The sequence below is a fragment of the Cetorhinus maximus genome, chromosome 14 (genome assembly GCF_964194155.1).
Source record: "Cetorhinus maximus chromosome 14, sCetMax3.hap1.1, whole genome shotgun sequence".
NCBI lineage: Eukaryota > Metazoa > Chordata > Chondrichthyes > Lamniformes > Cetorhinidae > Cetorhinus > Cetorhinus maximus.
The window spans coordinates 89,282,454-89,306,006 of record NC_135892.1 but is presented as its reverse complement, the minus strand read 5'-3'; the positions used below and the strand labels follow the sequence as shown (position 1 = coordinate 89,306,006).

Sequence of the window (23,553 nt, the reverse complement as noted above, 5' to 3'; positions counted from 1 at the left end):
GTGAGCTATAAAAGAGCTTCCTGGTCAAACAGGGAGGCTCTACATCACAGTAAAAGCTTTCTTGCCCAACTCCATTGCCATTAACATAAGACTTATTGAGAGCACACAGGTGTTTTTTTTTTCAAATTGAAATTTCACTTGTAAATGTCACATTACATTGGTTTCACTTTTTTCATGTATGCATCATCCTTATTTGTTGAGACTAGCTTAGTCAAAGATCTAACTGTACTGGAACACCTCATGTTGGCACACACTGATGGTTAAAGGGAAGTTAGGGGCATTTCCTTCATTGTGAAAAAAAAAATGTGTTTTTTTGTTCACTCTTTATTCAATGTTCAGGTTTGTATCCAGTGATTATCTCACCTATCTGGGGGACATGACTGAACTTGCAAGCACAGTTGGCCCTCCATTCTATGCATTGTAAAGGAGGCTTTCTGTGGTCACTCTCAGCAGGGGTAACTGAAAAGTTATAGGTGAACTCAAAGCCCTGTGAGAACATTACTAGCCAGCAACTTGAGATGGACCCACTTGTGACCCCACCTTTAGGCCCCTCATTTGCTTATCTTGATTGACTGTCCCCCCCCCACCCCCTTTCAAACTAAGGATGTCAGGCGATTTCCACTTCACTCCACCAGGCCCTTGATACCACCCTCTGCCCTCCCTTAGATCCCTCTTTCATTCCTCCATGCACCCCAACCCCAATCTTTCAATCCATATCCCCTCACCCCTGATTCTTCCTTTCCGGTCCTGAGCCTCGATGCAAGCTGCCATTCTCCTGCTCCCCTCCCTTGTGCCACAGAGTTCAACACGGAAAACAGCTGACTGCAGACAGAACTGCACAAAGCTGACTGGTGCACGCCACCTTCAAAAGAATGTGAACCAGGTACCACGAGATTCTTGTGTGCCACTGACAATCTTGAAAGTAGGACATAATTTTTTTTTAAAACTTTTATGCTAAAGCATATTAATGGCATGCAAATATATTACAGGTACAAACCCCCCCACAAGACGGCTTGAGACCCAACATGCCGCAAATACACTGCTGACTTAATCTGTGCATCTCAACCCGCCGTTGGGAAATTGGAATTTCGCATCCCGCCTAATTCAGTCACCCAACCTGCCACATTTCCTGCTCTTGCGTCTCCATAAAATCCCCCCTAAGTTTCTACTGAGAGTGCGGTGTAATGTGTAAACACGGCAAGGGCTTTTTCGTTGTGTTAAGAAGTTAACAGGAAGTACCTTTTCGTAGTACCTTTTTTTTTGAGGAGAGTGTGAGAGGAGGACCCTGGGACAGGTAGTCAGCAGCAGCTAGAGGAGAGTATAAGAGGAGGACCCTGGGACAGGCATCAGCAGCAGCTGGAGAGCGCAAGAGGACCACCCTGGGACATGCAGTCAGCAGCATCTAGAGGAGAGTGTGAGAGGAGGACCCTGGGACAGGCATCAGCAGCAGCTGGAGAGCGCAAGAGGACCACCCTGGGACATGCAGTCAGCAGCACCTAGAGGAGAGTGCGAGAGGAAGACCCTGGGACAAGCAGTTGGCAGCACCTAGAGATCTAGTCTATCTAGAGGATCTAGCATCTAGTCTATACTCAAGTAGGAGTAAGGGTGAAATAAAAGCAAAGGTCCATATTCTGTTTAGTTAAGATATGTCTGGGGAGCTCAGTCCCATGTTTTACACATCCTGCGCTATGTGGGAAATCCTAGATGCTCCTGGTGGTCTGGATGACCATGTGTGCAGGAGGTGCCTCCGACTGGAGCAACTCAAGCTCCAGGTTTTGGAGCTTGAGCAGCAGCTGGGGGCACTAAGGTGCATTCACGAGGCTGAGAGGTTCATGCATAACACGTTTCAGGACATGGTCACCCCGCAGCTTAAGGGAGTGCAAGCAGAGAGGGAATGGGTGACTGCCAGAGAAAAGATAGGGACCAGACAGGTAGTAAGGGAATCCCCCCCGAGTGCATCTCACTCACAAATAGTTTTTCGGCCTTGGAAAACAGTGAGAGTGACGGTTCCTCTGGAGAGAGTTTCTGACTCAACTGCCCTTTCAGGCAGTGTGGAGGCTAACCAGAGCCAAGGACATGGCACCGTGGGTGGTCCAGATGCTCAGGTTGGGGTGGGGGGAGTGTGGAAGGACAATAATGGTAGGAGATTCGTTAGTGAGGGGAGTAGACAGGCGCTTCTGCGGCTATATACCTGACTCCAGGATGGTATGTTGCCTCCTGGGTGCCAGGGTCAAGGATGTCATGGAGCGGATGCAGGGCATTCTGAAGGGGGACGGTGAACAGCCAGAGGTCGTGGTCCATGTTGGGACCAATGACATAGGAAGAAAGAAAAATGAGGTCCTGCAAGCAGACTTTAGGGAGTTAGGTAGGAAATTGAAAAGCAGGACTTCAAAGGTAGTAATCTCCAGATTACTCCTGGTGCCATGTAGTAGTGAGCATAGGAACAGAAGGATAGCGCAGATGATTGCGTGGCTGGAGAGATGGTGCAGGAGGGAGGGCTTTAGATTCCTGGGGCATTGGGACCATTTCTGGGGGAGGTGGGACCTGTACAAGTTGGACGGGATCTGAACAGGAATGGGACCAACATTGTCGGGGGTAGGTTTGCTTATGCTGTTGGGGTGGATTTAAACTAAATTGGCAGGGGAGTGGGGTCCTGAAAAGTAGTTCAGAGGGGAGAGAAGCTGAGATGGAATTAGAAGTTAAAAAGCTAGTAAATGAGTCTGGAAGGCAGAAGAAACATAGGCTAGATAAGAAAGAAGTGAGTTTAGCAAGGCTAAATGGAATATATTTTAATGCAAGGAGCCTGAAGAATAAGACAGATGAGCTGAGGGAACAGGTAGGCACGTGTGAGTATAATATGATAGCTACGAATGAGACTTGGCTAAAAGGGCAGGATTGGCAGCTCAACATTCCTGGTTATAGGGTATTCAGATAAGTTAGAGAGTGGAATAGAAGAGGAGGGGTGTTGCAATATTGATTCAGGAATCAATTATAGCAGTGAGGAGGGACGATATCTTGGAAGGATCATCAAATGAGGCCATATGGGTAGAAATAAAAAACACTAAAGGAGCAAACACGCTGTTGGGTGTGTGCTATAAGCCCCCAAATAGTCAGGGAGAGATAGAGGATCAAATATGTCATCAAATTTCAGAGAAGTGTAAGAATAATAAGGCAGTAATAGTAGGGGATTTTAACTACCCAAATATTAACTGGGATTGTTTTAGTGTGCAAGGTAGGGAGGTAGGAAAATTCTTAAGTTGCATCCAGGAGAATTTTTTTAGCCAGTACGTAGAAAGCCCAACAAGGGAGGGGGCAGTTCTGGACCTAATATTCGGAAATGAGCCCGGGCAGGTGGAAGGTGTATCAGGAGGGAAGCATTTTGGAGATAGTGACCATAACTCAGTTAGATTTAGGGTAGTTATGGAAAAGGATAAGGTTGGGCCGGGAATAAAAGTTCTAAACTGGGGAAAGGCTAATTTTACTAAGGTGAGATACGATTTGGCCCAAGTGGTCTGGGAACAGCTACTTGCAGGCAAAACTGTGTCAGAACAGTGGGAGGCATTCAAAGGGGAAACAGCGAGAGTACAGGGCAAATATATTCCCGTAAAGATAAAGTGGGGCACCAAGTCCAGAGAACCCTGGATGTCAAGGGACATAAAGGTTAGGATTAAGGAAAAAAAGAGAAGCTTATGGCAGATACCAAGTGTTCAATATGACAGAGTCCCTAAAGGTGTATAAAAAGTGCAGGGGGGTACTTAAAAGGAAATTAGGAAAGCTTAGAGAGTGCATGAGAAAGCATTGGTGGGAAGAATAAAGGAAAACCCAAAGGGGTTTTTTAAATATATAAAGAACAACAGAATAACTAGGGAGAGAGGAGGGCCAATTAGGGAACAGAGGTAATGTGTGTGTGGACCCGTACAGTCCTCAATGAATACTTTGCATCAGTCTTCACAATGGAAAAGGATGACGCAGGTATAGACATCAGGGTGAAGAACTGTGAAATATTAGAGGAAATTAACATAGAGAGAGAGAGAGGATGTACTAGCGGCCTTAAAAGTGGATAAATCCGCAGGCTCGGATGAGATGTATCCCAGGCTATTGAGGGAGGCAAAGGAAGAGATATCATGGGCCCTGGAAATAATTTTCAAATCTTCTCTGGCCACAGGTGAGGTGCCAGAGGACTGGAGGACGGCTAACGTTGTCCCATTATTAAAAAAGGGGAGGAAGGAATAGACCAGGAAATTACAGGCCAGTCAGTCTAACCTCAGTGCTGGGAAAGTTACTAGAAAGAATTCTGAGGGACAGAATATATCTGCACTTGGAAAGACACGGATTAATCAGGGATAGTCAGCATGGATTTATTAAGGGAAGGTTGTGTTTGACAAATTTGATCAAATTTTTTTGAGGAGGTAACCAGGAATGTTGATGAGGGTAATGCATTTGATGTGGTCTACATGGACTTTAGCAAGGCTTTTGATAAGGTCCCTCATGACAGACTGGTCAAGAAAGTAAGAGCCCATTGGATCCAAAATTGGCTGAGAGGCAGGAAGCAGAGGGTGATGGTAGAGGTATGTTTCTATGACTGGAAGCCTGTTTCCAGTGGGGTTCCGCAGGGCTCGGTGCAGGGCCCTTGCTGTTTGTGGTGTACATAAATGATTTGGACTTAAATATAGGGGGTATGATCAAGAAGTTCGCGGATGACACGAAAGTGAGGAGGATAACTGTAAGCTGCAGGAGAATATCAATGGACTGGTCAGACGGGCAGAGCAATGGCAAATGGAATTCAACCCAAAAAAGTGCGTGGTAATGCACTTGGGGAGGACTAACAAGGCAAAGGATTACACTACAAATAGTAGGACCCTGGAAAGTACTGAAGATCAGATGGACCTTGGTGTGCATATCCATAGATCCCTGAAGGTAGCAGGACAGGTAGATGAGGTGGTTAAGAAGGCATATGGAATACTTGGCTTTATTAGCCAGGCGTGCAATACAAGAACAGGGAGGTTATGCTGGAACTGCATAAAGCGCTGGTTATGCCACAGCTGGAGTACTGCGTGCAGTTCTGGTCACCACATTATAGGAAGGATGTGATTGCACTGGTGAGGGTGCAGAGGAGATTTACCAGGATGCTGCCTGGGTTGGAGGGTCTGAGCTATGAGGAAAGATTGGATGGGCTGGGATTGGTTTCCTTGGAGCAGCGAAGGTTGAGAGGGGACCTGATAGAGGTGTATAAGATAATGAGGGGCATAGATAAGGTGGATGGGAAGGCACTTTTCCCATTAGTAGAGGGGTTAATACCCAAGGGGCATAGATTTAAGGTAAAAGAGGTAGAAGGCTAAGGAGGGGAGTTGAGGAGAAATCTTTTCACCCAGAGGATAGTGGGAGTCTGGAACTCACTGCCTGAAAGGGTAGTTGAGTCAGAAACTCTCTTAATACTTAAGAAGTATTTAGATATTCACTTGCGTTGCCATAGCCTCCTAGGGCTAAGGGCCAAGCACTGGAAAATGGGATTAATGTAGTCAGATCTTTGTCGACCGGTGCAGACACGATGGACTGAATGGTCTCTTTCTGTGCTGTAAACATCTATGAGTAGTTTAGTGTATTAGTTGACTAATAGGCAATGTTTAGTCAACGTTGAGTTTGTCACAGTTAAAGTCATAAAATGTGAAATCCTGTCGTGCAATTCTTTAATTGGTCACTGGGAAATTCATGTCTCTTTTTAAAAGTTATCAGTCTCTACGAAGATCATAACAATCTCCCTTTTTTGGAATAAATTAATCCTTAATGATCATTTGAATCAATGGAATAGGCCTAGAGAACTTATAGAATGAAATTTCTTTTCACAGATTGGATTGAATAGTACAGAGTAAAGTCCTCAAGTGCAATGAATAATGGTACTTGTGATAAATTTATTTAGCTATCAATGGAGAGAGGGGAGACTGGCAATGCATGATATTTTTCAAAAACTATAAATTCAGAAATTCACTGCCAGAGAACATGATATAGAGCAGCGGCTTAAGCTACTGCTGCACTAAAATGTTACCACTTTCTTTTTCTAGCAAAAATAAATCTATTAATCAGTTGCGCAATCCTTTACTTCACCCGTGTCTTTTTTTATATATATTTAAAAAACAGAAATCCAAGTGCTGGCTGGCACACTGCCTTTAGCATATTCCATTTTCGCTTCTTAAGTCCTGGATAAATAGACAAAGCAAAATTGCAGAAAAGTGAGGGGAAATCAATTTAGGCTGTCTTGTTCTTCTGCTTCAGCAATAGATTAGCAAATGTTTACAGATAGTCTGTTTAATCTTTTCAATTGAAAAGTATTAGTTATTTGTAGCATTTTGAAAGAGGAGGAAAAGAGAAAGAATGACAGAAACGAGGAGAACATAATCATATTAAATGGGGGAAAGAGTGTGAAATAAATAATGAATAGAAGGCTCCTCGTCAGCAGAACTAATGCAGCATTCCTTTAACTTTACTTCTGTATTACTCAGTCCAATCTCAGTGAAAACAAGTTTCATTATATAAGTTCCAAGGGTCTGTTCCCCTGATTCAAATGATCATTAAGGATCTCATGGTGCTATTCAAAGAAGAACAAGGGTGCCTCCCAATATATTAGGCAACATCTCTTCCTCAAACTGAAAACAGTTTAATTATCATTCTTCTCATTGCCATTTGTGCTCATACTGCTAGTGTAGAATTGTTCTGGCATTTGCCAACACAATAACAGTCAATGAACTTCAAATACAATTTGTGTGAACCACTTTGAGATGCTGTAATATGAGATTTTTATATAATGTTATGATATTATTTAATCTAGGCACAGCCCTATTCTAGGTTCATTTTTAAAACTTATAGATTTCCATCTCAAGTTCTTTGATGGATCTGTGGACAAACACACTGCATGGCACTAAGCTAAGCAGACCTGGAAGATCTTAGGTTTGCCCCCAGTCCATGCTGCGTTAGTTGAACTCGGGAAACGAGGCAGTAACCACGTTAACATAAACTACGGAAGAGGGCAGCAGAAAATAACACATCAGCTAATCCTGCTCGAAATGCATAACTGTAAATATCAGTGAGGACAGGATCTGGTGAGCTCTCCCCTTCCTCCAAAAGATCTCCCCAGTCTCTCTGTTCACGACCAGCCATGTGAATCAGGCTGCTGGTATCCATGGAGCAGGAACACAGGAACCATTAAGAGAAGATAAGGGAAAAGGATTTTGGGTACAGGGAGTAAAAAAAAAAAGAGTCCTGTTCCTGCTCCACATTCAAACGTGAGGTGGCAAGCACAGCACTTGTGCTGGATAGGCAGAGTCAAATCAATTCCAACATACTGAATAGACTGAGAGTGAGTTTTTCTTTCATTCTCTGTTATTAAAATATCTCAGGATGTCAGCTGCAATATTCCAGGACCTCCAAGGGGCGACTTCATCTCACATTCTTTCTAGAAAGAAGACTTCCAACTCATTCTGATGTAAATTCAAAGCCAAGTCCCAAAGGATAAAGAAAATGTGCAAATCCACTGCACCATCCAACTCACTAAAATGTGTCTGGGGCTTCTCCCCCCTCACTCTTTCTTTATTTTCATTTGAGACAAAACTTTAAGTTATAAGTGTTTTCCTTACCCGCTCTCCCTCTTGTAAATAGACCAGAGCAATGTCACCAGCTTTCTCAAAACATGACATTATCTCCTCCTCTCGTTCAAACAGACGAACCCGCGAGGTAACAGATGAAGCCTGCCGCTCGAGAGACAAGCCTGAGAAATGGAAATGCTATTAATAGATTGCTCTGATTGAAGATTTCACATCTTTTTCTGAGCATAACTCATTAAGAAAAATGAATGCGAGTTCAAAGTTAAGTATTTATTTATAGGACATACCTTTACATAAAGTATAGGCTCTGTTATTTAATTCTAGTATGGTGCGTTACGAAACACTAAAAAGCTTAGGCATAAATTCAGGAAAACAGATGTGCAGGATTCTCTTTGACCAGTGCAGATGGCTTTGTAAATTATGATGGTGAAACTGGAGTAGTTTCTATTCGTCCACTCAACTAGAAGATAACTAAATATTTCATAATTTACTGAACACTTACTAATTTGCCCAGATCTTCCGAGAAGTGGCAATCATTGTCAGGTTGCCGCTCCACTCGAACTTTTCCCCATGTCGATGCTGCCCTGCATTTCTTGCCAGGTCTTCCAAGCCTGGCTTTCTCAGAAGTGCGGAGTACAGGGTCCACTGGGGAACTCTGTCAAAGCGCGGCAGAGTCGGGGGGAGGGGAGAGGGGCCATGGACATACCTTTTTACGACACTAGCTACCATATAGTAAGTTTAAAGGTCCAGTGTGAATGCTACTGAATGGGTGATTGGATGAATATTAATGAATGAGTGAGTGGATTAACGAGTGAATGGGTAGGGTGATAGGACAGGTAGGTGGGCAAGGTAAGTGGATAGGGCAGATGAGGTGGGTAGGGTGGGTGAGGTGGCAGGTGGGTGTTGGGTGGTCAGGGGATGTCAGGAGGGGTAGTCAGGGGATCAAGGGGGGAGTTGGGGGGAGTGGGGGGAGTGGGAGGTGGGCGGGGAGGGGGGGGGTCGGTGTGAGTGATTAAAGGGTCAGTTCTGGAAGCTACCCAAGAGTAAGATTAGTTATTTTCTGTCTGACATTTCCTGAGTAACTATTCAGATAAGTCCCGCTGAACCTCTGAAGTCTCTGCCTTTAGCTCAGAGTCGGAGGCATTTGCAGAGGGTCCCAGGTAGCAGGGACATCTGAAGATGGAACTTCCTAGGCAATTCCCATAGAGGTCAGTACATCTGGACTTCCACAGGGTCCAAGCACGCAGTCTTGGTCATACGTCCAGTCTACAATGATCCAAAGACTGGAAGATTTGGGCCATTCTAAACTGTTGCTTTTTAGTTATTTTTTCATTCTTCCCCTACAAAAGCTAAAAATACTATAACCTTGGTGAAATGTGCATGTATGCAGATATCAAGCAAAGAAATGTTCAGGAAATGTCCATAACTGAACAATCTGCTGATATTATCTGGACTCACACATGAAGGATGGTTTTAGGGGCAAGGTTTGAAAAGCAAGGTGCACAGGTACAGATGCAGGAGTTAACCTGGTACCCATAAAATTAAACCCCAGTAAGAGTCAGGAGCCTCCAGAGGAGGAAAGAAAATTGGGGGAAAACCGTCATTTCTGATTATTGCTGGTGTCTCATTTTATGCAAAAGTTTTCCGACACCATTTGAGCTTGGAAATACTGTAGTACTTCAAGAAAGTTTCATACAAAGATGATTACAAATTTTATAATATCGATCTGATGATACAAAATCCTAGACTCTTTCTTCACTGATCAATGCCGCCCCCCACCCACCAATCACTATTACTTTACAGGAAATGTCCATTATGTAGCATTATTCCAAATAATTCTTGGGACATTACAATAACATGGGATTTTATTTTTGGGCGAATTATATTAAAACAATTTGGAAATATTAAACATAAATCTTTTACTTTAACATGCATACAGTAAATGTATCAGTTCAGTTTGGTGCTGATACCTTCAGACTGTAAAAGGATGAATGAAAAACTGGCAGATGGGAGACATCATTGTAATTAGGCTCATTTATTTATTTATTATATAAATTAATATAAAAAGTAATGAAATCAGGACCTGTGTAGATTAAAATGAAATTGCAATCTCAACCTCACCGCTCTGAACTATTTGTCCATTCCCCCTCCCTGTGGTATTCTTCCAACACTCTTCCCCTCCACTAGGATGCCTAGTTAATTGCATTTTGTCTTTGTTGGCAGGCTTTTCCACACTGACAGTAAAAGGCAAGCTTGATTCTGTTCAATGTTCATAAAAATCATAATTTTAAACATACATGGAATATCTGTATCTATCTACATCTAACAGAATCTAGATTTACTAATTACCATTATAATGATCTTACACTATAAATCAAATTGTTCCAAAAACATTTGCCTACCCTGTTTGCCTTTGCCTATGATAAGTGTACAGTACATTGCAAGGATCAGATTAGAAGTGACTTTCTTTGATGTCTCAATAAATCTAAAAGCTCATGAGAATGCTAATTAAATTAAAATTAATTAGAACTGTAATGACCTGCTTTAGCAATAAGAGCAGCCACTTTGTGTGTAGTCTCTTGGTTCCTCATCTGGACACTTTACATGCAAATCAAAATACTTAAAACAAAAGCAAAATACAGCAGATGCTGGAAATCTGAAGTGAAAACACAAAATGCTGGAAATACTCAGCCGCATGACCTGAAACGTTAACTCCGTTTCCCTCCACAGATGCTGTCTTGACCTGCTGAGTATTTCCAGCATTTTCTGTTTTCATTTTAAATTAAAATAGCTGGCAGAACTCGCTTGGTGTTTCCACTGAAAAGCAAAGTTCAGATATTTCAGGGCATTGAAATACCAAAGGTATCCAAAAGGTCTGGCTGAACACTTTTTGAGAAGCGGCCCACTGTTTAAACAAAAAGCAACCGCAATAGGAAACTCTGATTTCATAGCCACAGAATCTGACTTAACCCCTGGATTCATGTTAAAAAGATTGAGGCTGAACAGTCTATTGATCAGATAGGAAGGTTTTGTTAGTCTTATGCTCATTCAATAAAGAGAACATCTACAGTCGGGATTAAAAAGAGTCTTTTGGAGAACAGCCAGGAACAGAACAGTCTCATTCAAAGGAATTCTTGTCATAGGAAGGAAAAAGTAGTGAGTCACAGTGTTGGTCTGTTGCAATTTGCCTAGCACAGCTAAGTACTGTACTAAATCCCCACTTTGGAAACTATCAGTGAGAAAGGACAATTAGAATGACTGGATGATTTGGTAAAGTTTTTAAACTGGCTTTGAAATGAATGTGGAACTTGGTTGTAAGCAATGAAAACTTGCTCTGGTAATGGACAATGTTTCCAGGCACAACACAAGATTGACCTTCACAACATAAATATGGTATTTCTCCCTGTCAACACAAGTTTGGCACTGCCACTGGAGCATCATGCAAGATTTCAAGAAATTCTGTCTTCACATCCTTTGCAGCAAACTAATTCAAGCCATTGATTGTAATGACACAGCCATCACGCTTGATGTTGCCAGACATGTTAACCTATTGGTTGTAGTACAGGTATTCCCCATTTAAAGCACGTTCTAATAGCATGTTTTCATTTTAACGTGGTTTGCAAATTACGGAATTTCCCCAAATAGTCTACATTTTAGTTTTAGGGCAGTTACTGCGCATGCTCAGTCTTTTTTTTTCTAAAACAAACCATCGTTTCACTCATCGTCTCTCCCCACCCCTCGCTCCCCCTGCCGCTTGCTGTCCCCTCACCACCCTGCTCGCTGCCCCTCTCACTTGCTACCCTACTCCCAAACCCTCATTGCTTTCCGCCCACTGCCTCGCTCTCCATCCCTCTCCTAAGCCCTTGCTGTATCGGGAGAGGGGTGGCAATAGGTAGGAAGTGAGCAAGGGAGTGAGAGGGATGGCAAGTGAGAGGGAGGGAGTGGGAGAGGGTCAGGTGGCAGGAAGCGGTAAGCAGGTGGGTCAGAGAGAAAAGTAGTGAGCGAGAGAGTCGGGGGAGAAAAGCAACGAGCAGGAGCTAAGTGAAACAGTAAGTTATGAAGAGTTAGTAAGTTAAGAGTTAGTAATAGGATTTTGGACCACTTAGGTTCAAGGCAGGCAATAGGTTTTTAATGTAAAAATCACAGGTCAGGAACATGATCCACCCTTATAACATATTTTTGCATGGAAGTTGATTTTCGTTTAGCATGGTTTTGTCTATCACACCATTTTTTTTAGGAACTCATGAGTGCTAAACAAGAGATAGCTTGCTGCTTTACACAGTCTCACAGACATGCAATGTGATGTTTTCATCTCCAGTGGGAAATGACAGGCCCTGCCAGGATTGACACTCAAATCATTTACATTGTAAAACTTAGGGCACAATTTCCCCGCAAGCACAAGACCCCACCACCAGACTCAAATAGGAGTCAGAAACCCGCATTGAACATAAACAGTCATTCATCTGTAATTTTTCTACAAATTGGCCAATTAGTAGCCAGAGGGCAGACTCATCAGTGAAGGAGGAGGAGCAGGATGCCATTGCAGGCGAGGGAGAGGGCACCCCAAGATGGAGGCCTCCTCTCTCCAAGTTTCTTACATTTAAAATAAAAAATAGAGTCAGCAACCTGACCATTATTGTGGGAGGGGTGCCCCTTCACATGGTGGCCTGTGGTTACAGCTATCGTTAGGCAAGCAGGAAGGGCCTCTACGCCTTCCTGGAGCGCTGCCCACCCCCTGCCCGAGTCTGCTATCGGGAGGCCATCCACAGGCAGCTGCCCTGTTCCCTTCATGACCTCGAGGCTGACTGGAAAATTAGTCAAATTGGCTTATCTGCCGCTAGCAGGTACTCCTGCCGCCCTTCCATCCCGCCTCTGGAAGAGTGGCCCAGGGCAGGATAGAGCCAGGGAACCGCGAAATTCTATGCTCGCCCATAGAGGCCTAAAACATCAGCCCATAGTGTACATTCAAATTTGAGCCGATTATTTGTTACTCATCTCAAGTCCGAGAGCAGAAAACTAGAAGAATTAAAGCAACGAGAACTGAGTTAACGAAGGGAAAATGCTTGTTAAATCAACACAGCAAGAAAGGGAGAAGTGTCCATCAACTCTGCAATGCCTCAGGAATGGGGAAACAGCAATTCATTTTGCTGAGGCGCAAAAACGTGACCAGTTCTGGCTGGGCCATGTATAGACTGTCCGTGGACACGATAAGAAGACGATTTTGCTGACTGGTCTGTATCTCATTACTGGGGCAACCTGTCTCTGATCTCTGAATACTAAACATGAGAAGAAAGTTAAGTGCTTTTTGCATTAACACTTTAAACAGAATATTCCTATCTCCTTTCTAATGCAAAAATGTCTTATGTGGTGTTTGCAACATTATACTCAGTCAATAAAATCTCTCCTACCCTACTTCCCTGATTTGGTGCCAGTGGAGCACTCTGACATTTGGCTCAGAAGTTCATACATTCAATTCTTACTTCAGAGACTTATGCAATAATTCTGATTGCACTTCAGTGGGGTATTGAAGGAACAATGGACTCTTCGAGGTGCATAAAAGTGAGCATAAAAGATTTCAAGATTCATTTTGAAAAGGTGCAAGGGGGTTTTGGACCATCAGATGTTAGCCTTGCATTAATGAGGTAATGTGCAAGGTTTATGTTGCAACGGCATCCAGTAACAGTGATCTGGCATTCCAGTGAGCCTTCTACACATCAGCTATTTTAATCTATGCCCAAGACATTTGCCTGATCTCATTGATTTTGCTGTGGTTAGACTGAATCTGGAACACGGCCTCTAGCTTTGGTCACAAAGAGAGACACTCAAGAGCTGGAGGCAATGTAGAGAGAAGCCACAAGACTGAGCCCAGTGTCAGGAGTCTGTTTAAGCAAAGACTGGATAGATTTTGAGCTTGGAAAGAAGTTTTCTGAAAAGTAATCTGAGAAAAGGTTAACACGGAATATTACTTTAACTTAAGCAGCGGGAGTAGAACTAGGAAACAGGTTCAAATTAGCGAAAAATAATTTTAGGACCAATATCAAGAAACTCTTCTTCACACAAAAGTCACCAACATGTGGGACAAACTTGCAGATAGAGCAACGCAAGCAAAATCCTTGGAACCATTTAAGACAAAAATGGATGCGTGGTGAATGGTGGTATCTCCCTTGATGGATTAAGATGAACTGAATGGCCTTCCTCATTTATAATTATCTTGTAATCATTGTGTGATATAATTATCCTGTCCTTATGAAATAGAACATGTCTATCCTGGCTACGCCACTGAAACCCTTAACTAAGGCTTTGTCACCACTAGACTCAGTTTCTCCAATGTTCTCCTTACTGGCCTCCCATTCTCCATAAACTATAACCTTCCTAATTCTCAACCATTCATTCTGTATCACATGCTCACCCACTCAGTTCTCAATGGCTCCCTGTTCTCCAGTGCATTAAAATTCAAATCCTTCAATTCATTTCATAGCCTCTTGCCACCTTATCTCTTCAATCTCCTCTACTCTAGCATCCCTTCAATCAACCTTCAGTCTTCCAATTTTTAGGCACCTCCGTTCCCTCCAGCAACCACAGCCTAGGTGCTGCTGACTGGAACTCCCTCCCGTGGAAGCTCAGTCATTGAGTATGTTTAAGGTAGAGATAGATAGATTTCTGATTAACAATAACGTAAAGGGTTATGAGGATAGTGTAAGTAAAAGGCACTGAAGAGGTCAATCAGCCATGATCGTATTGAAATGTGGAGCAGGCTCAACCGGCTGAATGGCCTTCTCCTGGTCCTATGTTCCTAAACACCTTTGTCTCGCAGCCTCTTTTCCCCACCTTTAAAAATCTCTCAAAGCTAATTTTTCATCCAAGATATCGCCATCTTTCCTAATGTTCCCCATCATGGTTCAATATCCATTCAGTTCTATTCCTTTTATCTCTTCACCATTCTCTTAAAAAGTTACTGAAGTTGTTTTCTACAATAAAGGGCTACATATATGCAACTCATCGTTGATTTGGAAAAAAAATCCTTGTGTTTGAGGAACATAACGAATCATCAGATTCTCCAGACTCATGTCTTGCTTGTAGTTTAAGATGTAGAACCTGCTGAATTGAATTACTGACTTGCAACTCCTTGTTAGCTACCCACTATCCTAAACAGAGCCATGTATTATAACCTGATAATTACTTCATTTGAGGGGCAGGATTTTCCACGCCCGCCGCTGCGATCTTCCGGTCCCCCCACTAGTCAATGGACTTCTGGCTGGGGCGCTGCCTCGTCCATGGCGGGTCCCACCCGCCACCGGGCCGGAAAATCCCAGCCGAGGAATCTCTAGATGCCAGAAACAATCCGTAACCAGTGAAGAGGACACTCAGTAAAGCGCACATCTTCGCCACCCCTTGTTAACTCAACATTATTACAATTACACTGCCCTTCCCCAAGACTTTTCTCTGCTTGGTTGATTCTCTGTAACAACAAAGCTGAAAATAGAAACCTTTTTATTACGAGCTTCCAACTCACTGAGGAGGCTTCCAACAACCTGCTCTTAAAACTTTGATCCTTTAAAAAATTCCAGGATCCAGATCCACATCTTCGCCAAAAACTACTCAGCTCTTCCTTGGGCCAAACCCTACCTGTATACCAAGTTTCGTTGAAATCCATTCATTAGTGTGTAAGCAATATATCTCAAAACCTAACAAACTGGTGCAAAAACATTACCTCTGCCGACCGTCAGTGGCAGAGGTAATAAAAAGTTACTCATACCACTGGCCATTAATAATTCTGCATATTTGAAATACACATAAATGTAATACAATGATAAATTATGTTATAAATCTCTGGTTAACTGCAGCTTGAAACATTTTCTGCGGCAATATTTTAATTTTTATATTATCCTAAGTGCATTTGCTTATGAATGAATATCTTGTACTCGGGAATATAAATACTTTGGCCTGCAGCTTCAACATTTATTTTGTGGCTTTTGTTGCCTTTATAGAAGACTGCTCTAAAATAATTGATTATTTTGGACAGGCTCACAACAGGTGGAAAATACAATGTACATAAATCTATTGAGAAAAATACAAGAGAGTTTTTTTCTTAAAAATGAATGCATTTTAGCCTCAGGGATGTAATTTAAATTCGCACACAGACTAACCCAAGTGTCAATGAAAGGGGAAAACTGTCTTAACAGTGCACCACTGTGTGCCATAAATACCTGCATCTGGTGGGAAATGGAATTTAGCACGTCCATTGAATGTTCAGTTTAAAGGTTTATTTTGAAATCTTCAATGCCAGTTAACATTTCTGACTAAACTTTCCTCATAAGCTGACCTTTCTCAATATTGAACACAGAATCTAAATTACTTCTGCCTCCTTTTTCAGTTTTCATTTACAAACTATATTACTCCTGACTCCCTCAGCATACCATGCCTAGAGGAGTGCCCTAAATAGTCTAGTAGTCAATCTTCCAAGAGGGGAATCAAAACCAAATGTAGTCTTTAGCTAATGCAGGTGGGAGAGTAGCTGAACCAGAATGCGCAAACCATAAATCAGTCCTCATTTTCAAGGTCGTTCCCTTGTGGTTACAGCGCCCGAGTAGCAAAGATCAGGGCCAGGATTTTTAGGGTGGAGGGGTTTCCCGTCCCGCCATCCAAAGAGTCGGCAGGGAACGCATCCCAGCTGACGATGTCTGCCCAGCAGCAATTTGGCTGCAGGCGGGACCTCCACCCCTCACTGGGAGGAAGCCCTGCCCTTGAGAGCTGCTGGCCAATCTGATTGGCCGGCACCTCTCTTAGTCCCTGCAGCTCCAGAAATTGTAGTGGACAGGACTGGAACTGCATGCAGGGGAGGCCTGGGGTTGGGGGGGTGTTGCAGTGGGGGATTGGGTTGTCGGGGGAGGGGCTGGAGGGTGGAATGGGGAGAGCAGGGAGGCCCTGCAGTTACTGGACCTTAAGGGAGGGGTGTCCAAAGTTAAAAGGGAGCTTCTGATGGGGGTGTCACTCACCCACCCACCTTGCCACGAGGCCTGAACCTGATTATTTTTCGGGCTTCCCCCATATCTGGGAACTCCTCCTGCCAGCCTAAAAATTGAGGCTGGGCAGAAAACAGCCCTTAAATGGTCAATAATTGGCCACTCAAGGGCCTCAATTGGGGCAAGGTTGAGCAGTCTGTCAAGGCCTCGCCCAACCCAGGATAAAATTGCAGAGAGGTCAGGGCGGGCAGGAACCCAGCAGGAAGGCCACCTGAGGAATTTTACGTTCGCCCCACAACTACAAACCTGTCGGCGGGAGAGCGTAAAATTAAGGTCCAAGAGTTCAAATTGCATCGTTGGATCAGTTATTTCAATGAATCTGTTAATTTGTAAATTAACACCAGAAAAACAATGAAAACTTCCAAATTGTTATTAAAACTTAGCTGGTTTATAAATGCCTTTCAGGGAAGGAATCATCAATCATTGCTCTGGCATCTTAAGAGGATAGATCTGTGTATAGGTTTCCTTCAGTGTAAAAAAGTGCAGTCATGCATTTGCATTTTTGAAGAACTAGGTATGTGCACAGGGTACCCACTAAGTTCATAGATTGAGAGAGGAGCTTGAAGATTAATCAGCAATGGTGTATAAGCCATTTAAAACATAGAAAGATAGAAAATAGGAGCAGGGGTCAGCCATTCGGCCTCTTGAGCCTGCTCTGTCATTCAATATGATCATGGCTGGTCCTCTATATCAACGCCATACACCCACTCTTTCCCCATCTCCTTGATGCCTTTGGAGTCCAGAAATCTATTTATTTCCTGCTTAAATATATTCAGTGACTTGGCCTCCACAGCCCTTCTGTGGTAGAGAATTCCACAGGTTCACCACCCTCTGGGTGAAGAAGTTTCTCCTCATCTGTCCTAAATGACCTACCCCATATCCTAAGACTGTGACCCCTTGTTCTGGAACCCCCCCACACCCCAGCCAGGGGAAACATTATCCAGTCTGTGCATCCCTATCAGATGAGATCCCCTCTCATTCTTCTAAACTCCAGGGAATACAGGCCTAGTCGACCCAATCTCTCCTCATACGTCAATCGCCATGCCTGGAATCAGTCTGGTGAAACTTCGCTGCTCTCCCTCTATGGTAAGTATATCCTTTCTTAGGTACAGAGACCAAAACTGCACTCAGTACTCCAGGTGTGGTGTCACCAAGGCCCTGTACAGCTGCAGTAAGACATCCTTGCTCCTGGACTCAAGTCCTCTTGCAATGAAGGCCAACATACCATTTGCCTTCCTAACTGCTTGCTGCACCTGCATGCTTGCTTTCAGTGATTAGTGTACAATGAAATCCAGTTCCCTTTGTATATCAACATTTTCCAATCTATTACCATTTAAATAATACTCTGCCATTGTGTTTTTCATACCAAAGTGGATAACTTCACATTTATCCAAATTATACTACATCTGCCATGTATTTGTCCACTCAACATGTCTAAATTGCCCTGAAACTCTTAACACCCTCCTCAGCACGCACATTCCCACCAAGTTTCATGTCATCAGCAAACTTGGAAATATTACATTTGGTTCCTTCATCCAAATCATTGATATATACTGTGAATAGCTGGGGCCCAAGCGCCAATCCCTGAGGTACCCCATTAGTCACCACCTGCTACTCTGAAGACTACCCATTTATTCCTACTCTGTTTCCTGTCTGCTAATCAATTCTCAATCCATGCCAATATATTACCCCCAATCCATGTGCCTTAATTATGCACACTAACCTCTTACGTGGGACTTTATCAAAAGCTTTCTGAAAATCCAAATACACCACTGGTTCTCCCTTATCTACTCTGCTAGTTATGTCCTCGAAAAACTCCAATAGATTTGTCAAACATGATTTACCTTTCATAAATCCATTTGATAAAGCCATCGAGAAGATAAACAGGTTTAAGGTTACATTGTTTGAATCAGTCCATATTATAGTAAAGGATTTAGAGACCTTGGAAAGGGACAGAGCACCCAAACTGATATAGTCTAGGACTCTTTGGAATCAAGCTAGGCTTAGGAGTTTCACTGGGCAAGATTTTGTGGTCAGCAGTAAAGGAACAGCAGTCACCATTCATTGCACTGATGGTCACCCCAGGAATTTTTGTGAACTTGCTGTCGTTGGGCATCTGATCCAGCAAGCTGACCTCTCCAGGTTATCTATGGTGTGCGCAAGCAGGGAAAGCAACATTTATGACTCTCTAATGAACCAGACTGAAGAATCCTCGGTGAGGCAGGCCTCCCCACATGGCAAGGGGGTGCACCGCCACCAGCAAAATGCTGACGAGCCCGAATAACAATCGGTCCTTCACTATTTCACAGAATCAACGCAGCGCAGAGGAGGCTATTCAGCTTGTCATGTCTGCTTTCTGCAGGAAAAATTTACCCAGTGCCACCACCATCCCCTACCCCCACTGCACTACCTCCAACTTCACCCCGTAGCCCTAGACATTCTTCCTTTCCAGATAAGAAACCAATTCCCTCTTAAGTGTGATCGGCTCTGCCTCCATCACACACTCAGGCAGTGCATTCCAGATCCTAAGCACTCACTGCTGAAAAAGCTTTTCCTCAATGTTGCCATTGCTTCTTTTGCTAATTACCTTAAATCTGTGCCCCTTGTTCTCAATCCTTCCACCAATGAGAACACTTTTTCCCTATATACTCTGTCCAGACCCCTCATGATTTTGAATATCTCTATCAAATCACCTCACAACCTTACCTGGTCCAAGGAAAACAATCCCAACATCTCCAATATATCTACATAACTGAAATTCCTCATCCTGGGACCATTCTCATGAATCTTTTCTGCACTCTCTCTAATGCCTTCACATCTTTCCTAAAACATGGAGCCCAGAACTGCACACAGTACTCAGGTTGAGTCCAAGCCAGTATTCTATATAAGTTTAACATAATTTCCTTGCTCTTATATTCTATGCCCCTATTAATAAAGCCTATGATGCTGCATACTTGGGGAGGCAATAGCATAGGGGTACTGTAGCTGGACTAGTAATCCAGAGACCCAGGGTAATGCTCTAGGAACCTGGGTTCGAATCCCACCATGGCAGATAGTGGCATTTGAATCCAATAAAAATATGGAATTAAAAGTCTAATTGTCGATTGTCGTAAAAACCCATCTGGTTCACTAATGCCCTTTAGGGAAGGAAATCTGCCGTCCTTACCTGGTCTGACCTACGTGTGACTCCAGACCTACAGCAATGTGGCTGACTCTTAAATGCTCTCTGAAATGGCCTGGCAAGCCACTCAGTTGTATCAAACCGCTATGAAGTCTATAAGGAATGGAATCAGGTGGACCATTTGGCATCGACTTAGGCACCAGAAACAACAACAGCACACCCAGCCCTGTCGACCCTGCAAAGTCCTCCAAAAGTGGTGAGCTGTCTCACAGACTAGTTAAGCAAAAGCCTGACATAGTCATAGTCACGGAATGATGCCGTACAGATAATATCCCAGACACCACCATCACCATCCCTGGGTATGTCCTGTCCCACCATCAGGCCAGACCGAACAGAGGTGGCAGCACAGTGGTATACAATCGGGAGGAAGTTGCCCTGGGAGCCCTCAACATCGACTCATGAAGTCTCATGGCATCAGGTCAAACATAGGCAAGGAAATGTCCTACTGATTACCACATACCACGCCCCCTCAGCTGATGAATCAGTACCCCTCCATGTTGAACATCACTTGGTGGATGCACTGAGGGTGGCAAGGGTGCAGAATGTACACTGGGTGGGGTCTTCAGTGTCCATCACCAAGAGTGGCTCAGTAGCACCACTACAGGCCAAGCTGGCCGAGTCTTAAAGAACATAGCTGTAAGACTGGGTCTGTGGTAGGTGGTGAGGGAACCAACAAGAGAGAAAAACATACTTGACCTCATTCTCCCAGTCTGCCTGTCACAGATGTATCTGCCCATGGCAGTGTCGGTGGAAGTGACCATCGCACAGTTCTTGTGGAGACAAAGTCCTGTCCTCACATTGAGGACACCCTCCATCATGTGCGCACGACTATCATGCTAAATGGGAAAGATTTCGAACAGATCTAGCAACTCAAGATTGTGCACCCATGAGGCACTGTGGGCCATCAGCAGCAGAATTGTACTCAACTACAATCTGTAATCTAATGGCCCAGTATAACCCCCACTCTAACATTAGCACAAAGCCAGGAAGTCAAGCTTGGATCAATGAAGAGTGCATGAGGGCATACCAGGAGCCGCAGCAGGCATACTCAAAAATGAGATATCAACCTGGCGGAGCTACAACACAGGGCTACCTTCATGGCAAACAGCATAAGCAGCATGCAATAGACTAAGCTAAGCGATCCCACAACCAATGGATCAGATCCAAGCTCTGCAGTCCTGCCACATCCAGTCGTGAATGGTGGTGGATAATTAAACAACTCACTGGAGGAGGTGGCTCCACAAATATCCCCAACAATGGAGGAGCCCAGCACATCAGTGCAAAAGATAAGGCTGAAGCATTTGCTACAATCTTCAGCCAGAGATGCCGAGTGGATGATCCATCTCAGCCTCCCCTGAAGGTCCCCAGCATCACAGATGCCAATCTTCAGCTAATTCGATTCACTCCATGTGATATCAAGAAACTGTTAAAGGCACTGCGTACTGCAAAGGCTGTGGGCCCCGGTAATATTCCGGCAATAGTATTAAAGACTTGTGCTCCAGAACTTGCTGCACCCCTAGCCAAGCTGTTCCAAAACAGCTACAACACTGGCATCTACCCGACTATGTGGAAAATTGCCCAGGTATGTCCTACACACAAAAAGCAGGACAAATCCAACCCGGTCAATTACCGCCCTATCAGTCTACTCTCCATCATCAGTAAAGTGATGGAAGGGGTCAACAAAAGTGCTATCAAGCGGCACTTGTTTAGCAATAATCTGCTCACTGGTGCTCAGTTTGGGTTCTGCCATGGTCACAGCGCTCCTGACGTCATTACAGTCTTGGTTCAAACATGGACAAAAGAGCTGAACTCCCAAGGTGAGGTGAGAGTGACTGCCCTTAACATCAAGGCAGCATTTGACCGAGTTTGGCATCAAGGAGCCCTAGCAAAACTGGAGTCAATGGGAATCAGGAGAAACATTCTCCGCTGATCGGAGTCATACCTAGCACAAAGGAAAGTGGTTGTGATTGTTGGAGGTCAATCTTCTCAGTTCCATGACATCACTGCAGGAGTTCCTGAGGGTAGTGTCCAGGCCCAACCATCTTCAGCTGTTTCATCAATGACCTTCCTTCCATCATAAGGTCAGAAGCGGCAATGTTCGCTGATGGTTGCGCAATGTTCAGCACCATTCACGACTCCTCAGATATTGCAGCAGTCCATATCCAAATGCAGCAAGACCTGGACGATATCCAGGCTTGGACTTACAAATGGCAAGTAACATTCGCACCACACAAGTGTCAGGCAATGACTATCTCCAAGAAGAGAGAATCTAGCCCTCGCCTCTTGACATTCAATGGCATTACTATCACTGAATCCCCCGCTATCAACATCCTGGGGGTTACCATTGACCAGAAACTGGACCAGCCATATAAATACTGTGGCTACAAGGGATCAGAGGCTAGGAATCCTGTGGCAAGTAACTCACTTGCTGACTCCCCAAAGCCTGTCCACTATCTACAGGGCACAAGTCAAGAGTGTGATGGGAATACTCTCCACATCCCTGGATGAGTGCAGCTCCAACAACTCTCAAGAAGCTTGACACCGTCCAGGACAAAGCAGCCCACTTGATCAGCACCCCATCAACAAACATCCACTCCCTCCACCACTGATGCACAGTAGCAGCAGTGTGTACCATCTACAAGATGCACTGCAGGAACTCACCAAGGCTCCTTAGACAGCACCTTCTAAACTCATGACCACTACCATCTAGAAAGACAAAGGCAGAATGTGCATGGGAACACCACCACCTGGAAGTCTCCCTCCAAGCCACGTACCATCCCGACTTGGAAATATATCGCTGTTCCTTCATTGTCACTGGGTCAAAACTTTGGAACTCCCTCCCTAACAGCACTGTGGGAGTACCTACACCACATGGACTGCAGCGGTTCAAGAAGGCAGCTCACCACCACCTTCTCGGGAGCAATTAGGGATAGGCAATAAATGCTGGCCTCACCAGTGACACCCAGGTCCCATGAATTAATCTTAAAAATACTTGATTAACCGCTCTCTCAACCTGTCCTGCCACCTTCAATGATTTATGCATATTAACACCCAGGTCCTTCTGCTCCTGCATCCCTTTTAGAATTTTACCCTTTATTTTACATTGTCTCTCTGTGTTCTTTCTACTAAAATGAATCACTTCACACTTCTCTGCATTAAATTTCATCTGCCACTTGTTCACCCATTCCACCAACCTATCTATGTCCTTTTAAGGTTCTACACTATCCTCCTCACATTTCACAACGCTATCCACAAATTTTGAAATTGTGCCCAGTACACCAAGGTCTTTTTGAAATACAATTTTCTCCAGTTTTAGGAAAGGCTGCTCAAACATTTTTTTCCATCTTGAATAGTAACTTCAGATCTCTTCTGGTGCCTCAGTGGCTAATTCTCCTCAAGTTCTATTATTCGTCCACTCGGATGATGAATCTCCCAGACTTGTTCCCTGATTTGCATTAGCTTTGCTATGATGCCAACGGGGTGCTTTGATTGGCCTCATTGTCCTTGGATATTGGAAAAGTCACCCAGAGTTCATATTTCTAATCAGTTCAGGAGAGTTCCCTAAGGTTTGACAACCAAGAAGGGAACAGGCCCTGTATTAATGAGCTACCAACTAGAATTAATTAACAATCTGACAGTAAGGCAACACCTTGCATATAGTGGACATAATATGATTGAATTTAATACAGAAACAGAAAATGCTGGAAATACTCAACAGGTCAGGCAGTATGTGCGAAGAGAGAAGTTAGTGTTT

At 43.9% G+C, this 23,553-nt stretch overlaps 1 protein-coding gene across 5 annotated transcripts in view; it reads right to left on the bottom strand.

Moving 5' to 3' along the window:
• The window catches only part of LOC144689807 (tetratricopeptide repeat protein 7A-like), a 324,990-nt gene that overhangs the window by 267,252 nt on the left and 34,185 nt on the right, over nt 1-23,553 (bottom strand). For 4 of the 5 annotated variants that reach the window (XM_078557204.1, XM_078557205.1, XM_078557206.1 and 1 more), the window contains one exon: nt 7,629-7,759. The exons of the other annotated variant lie outside the window; for it this stretch is intronic. In XM_078557204.1, coding sequence (XP_078413330.1) covers nt 7,629-7,759 — 131 coding nt within the window. The remainder of the gene's footprint in view (nt 1-7,628; nt 7,760-23,553) is intronic. 5 annotated transcript variants of the gene reach the window in all.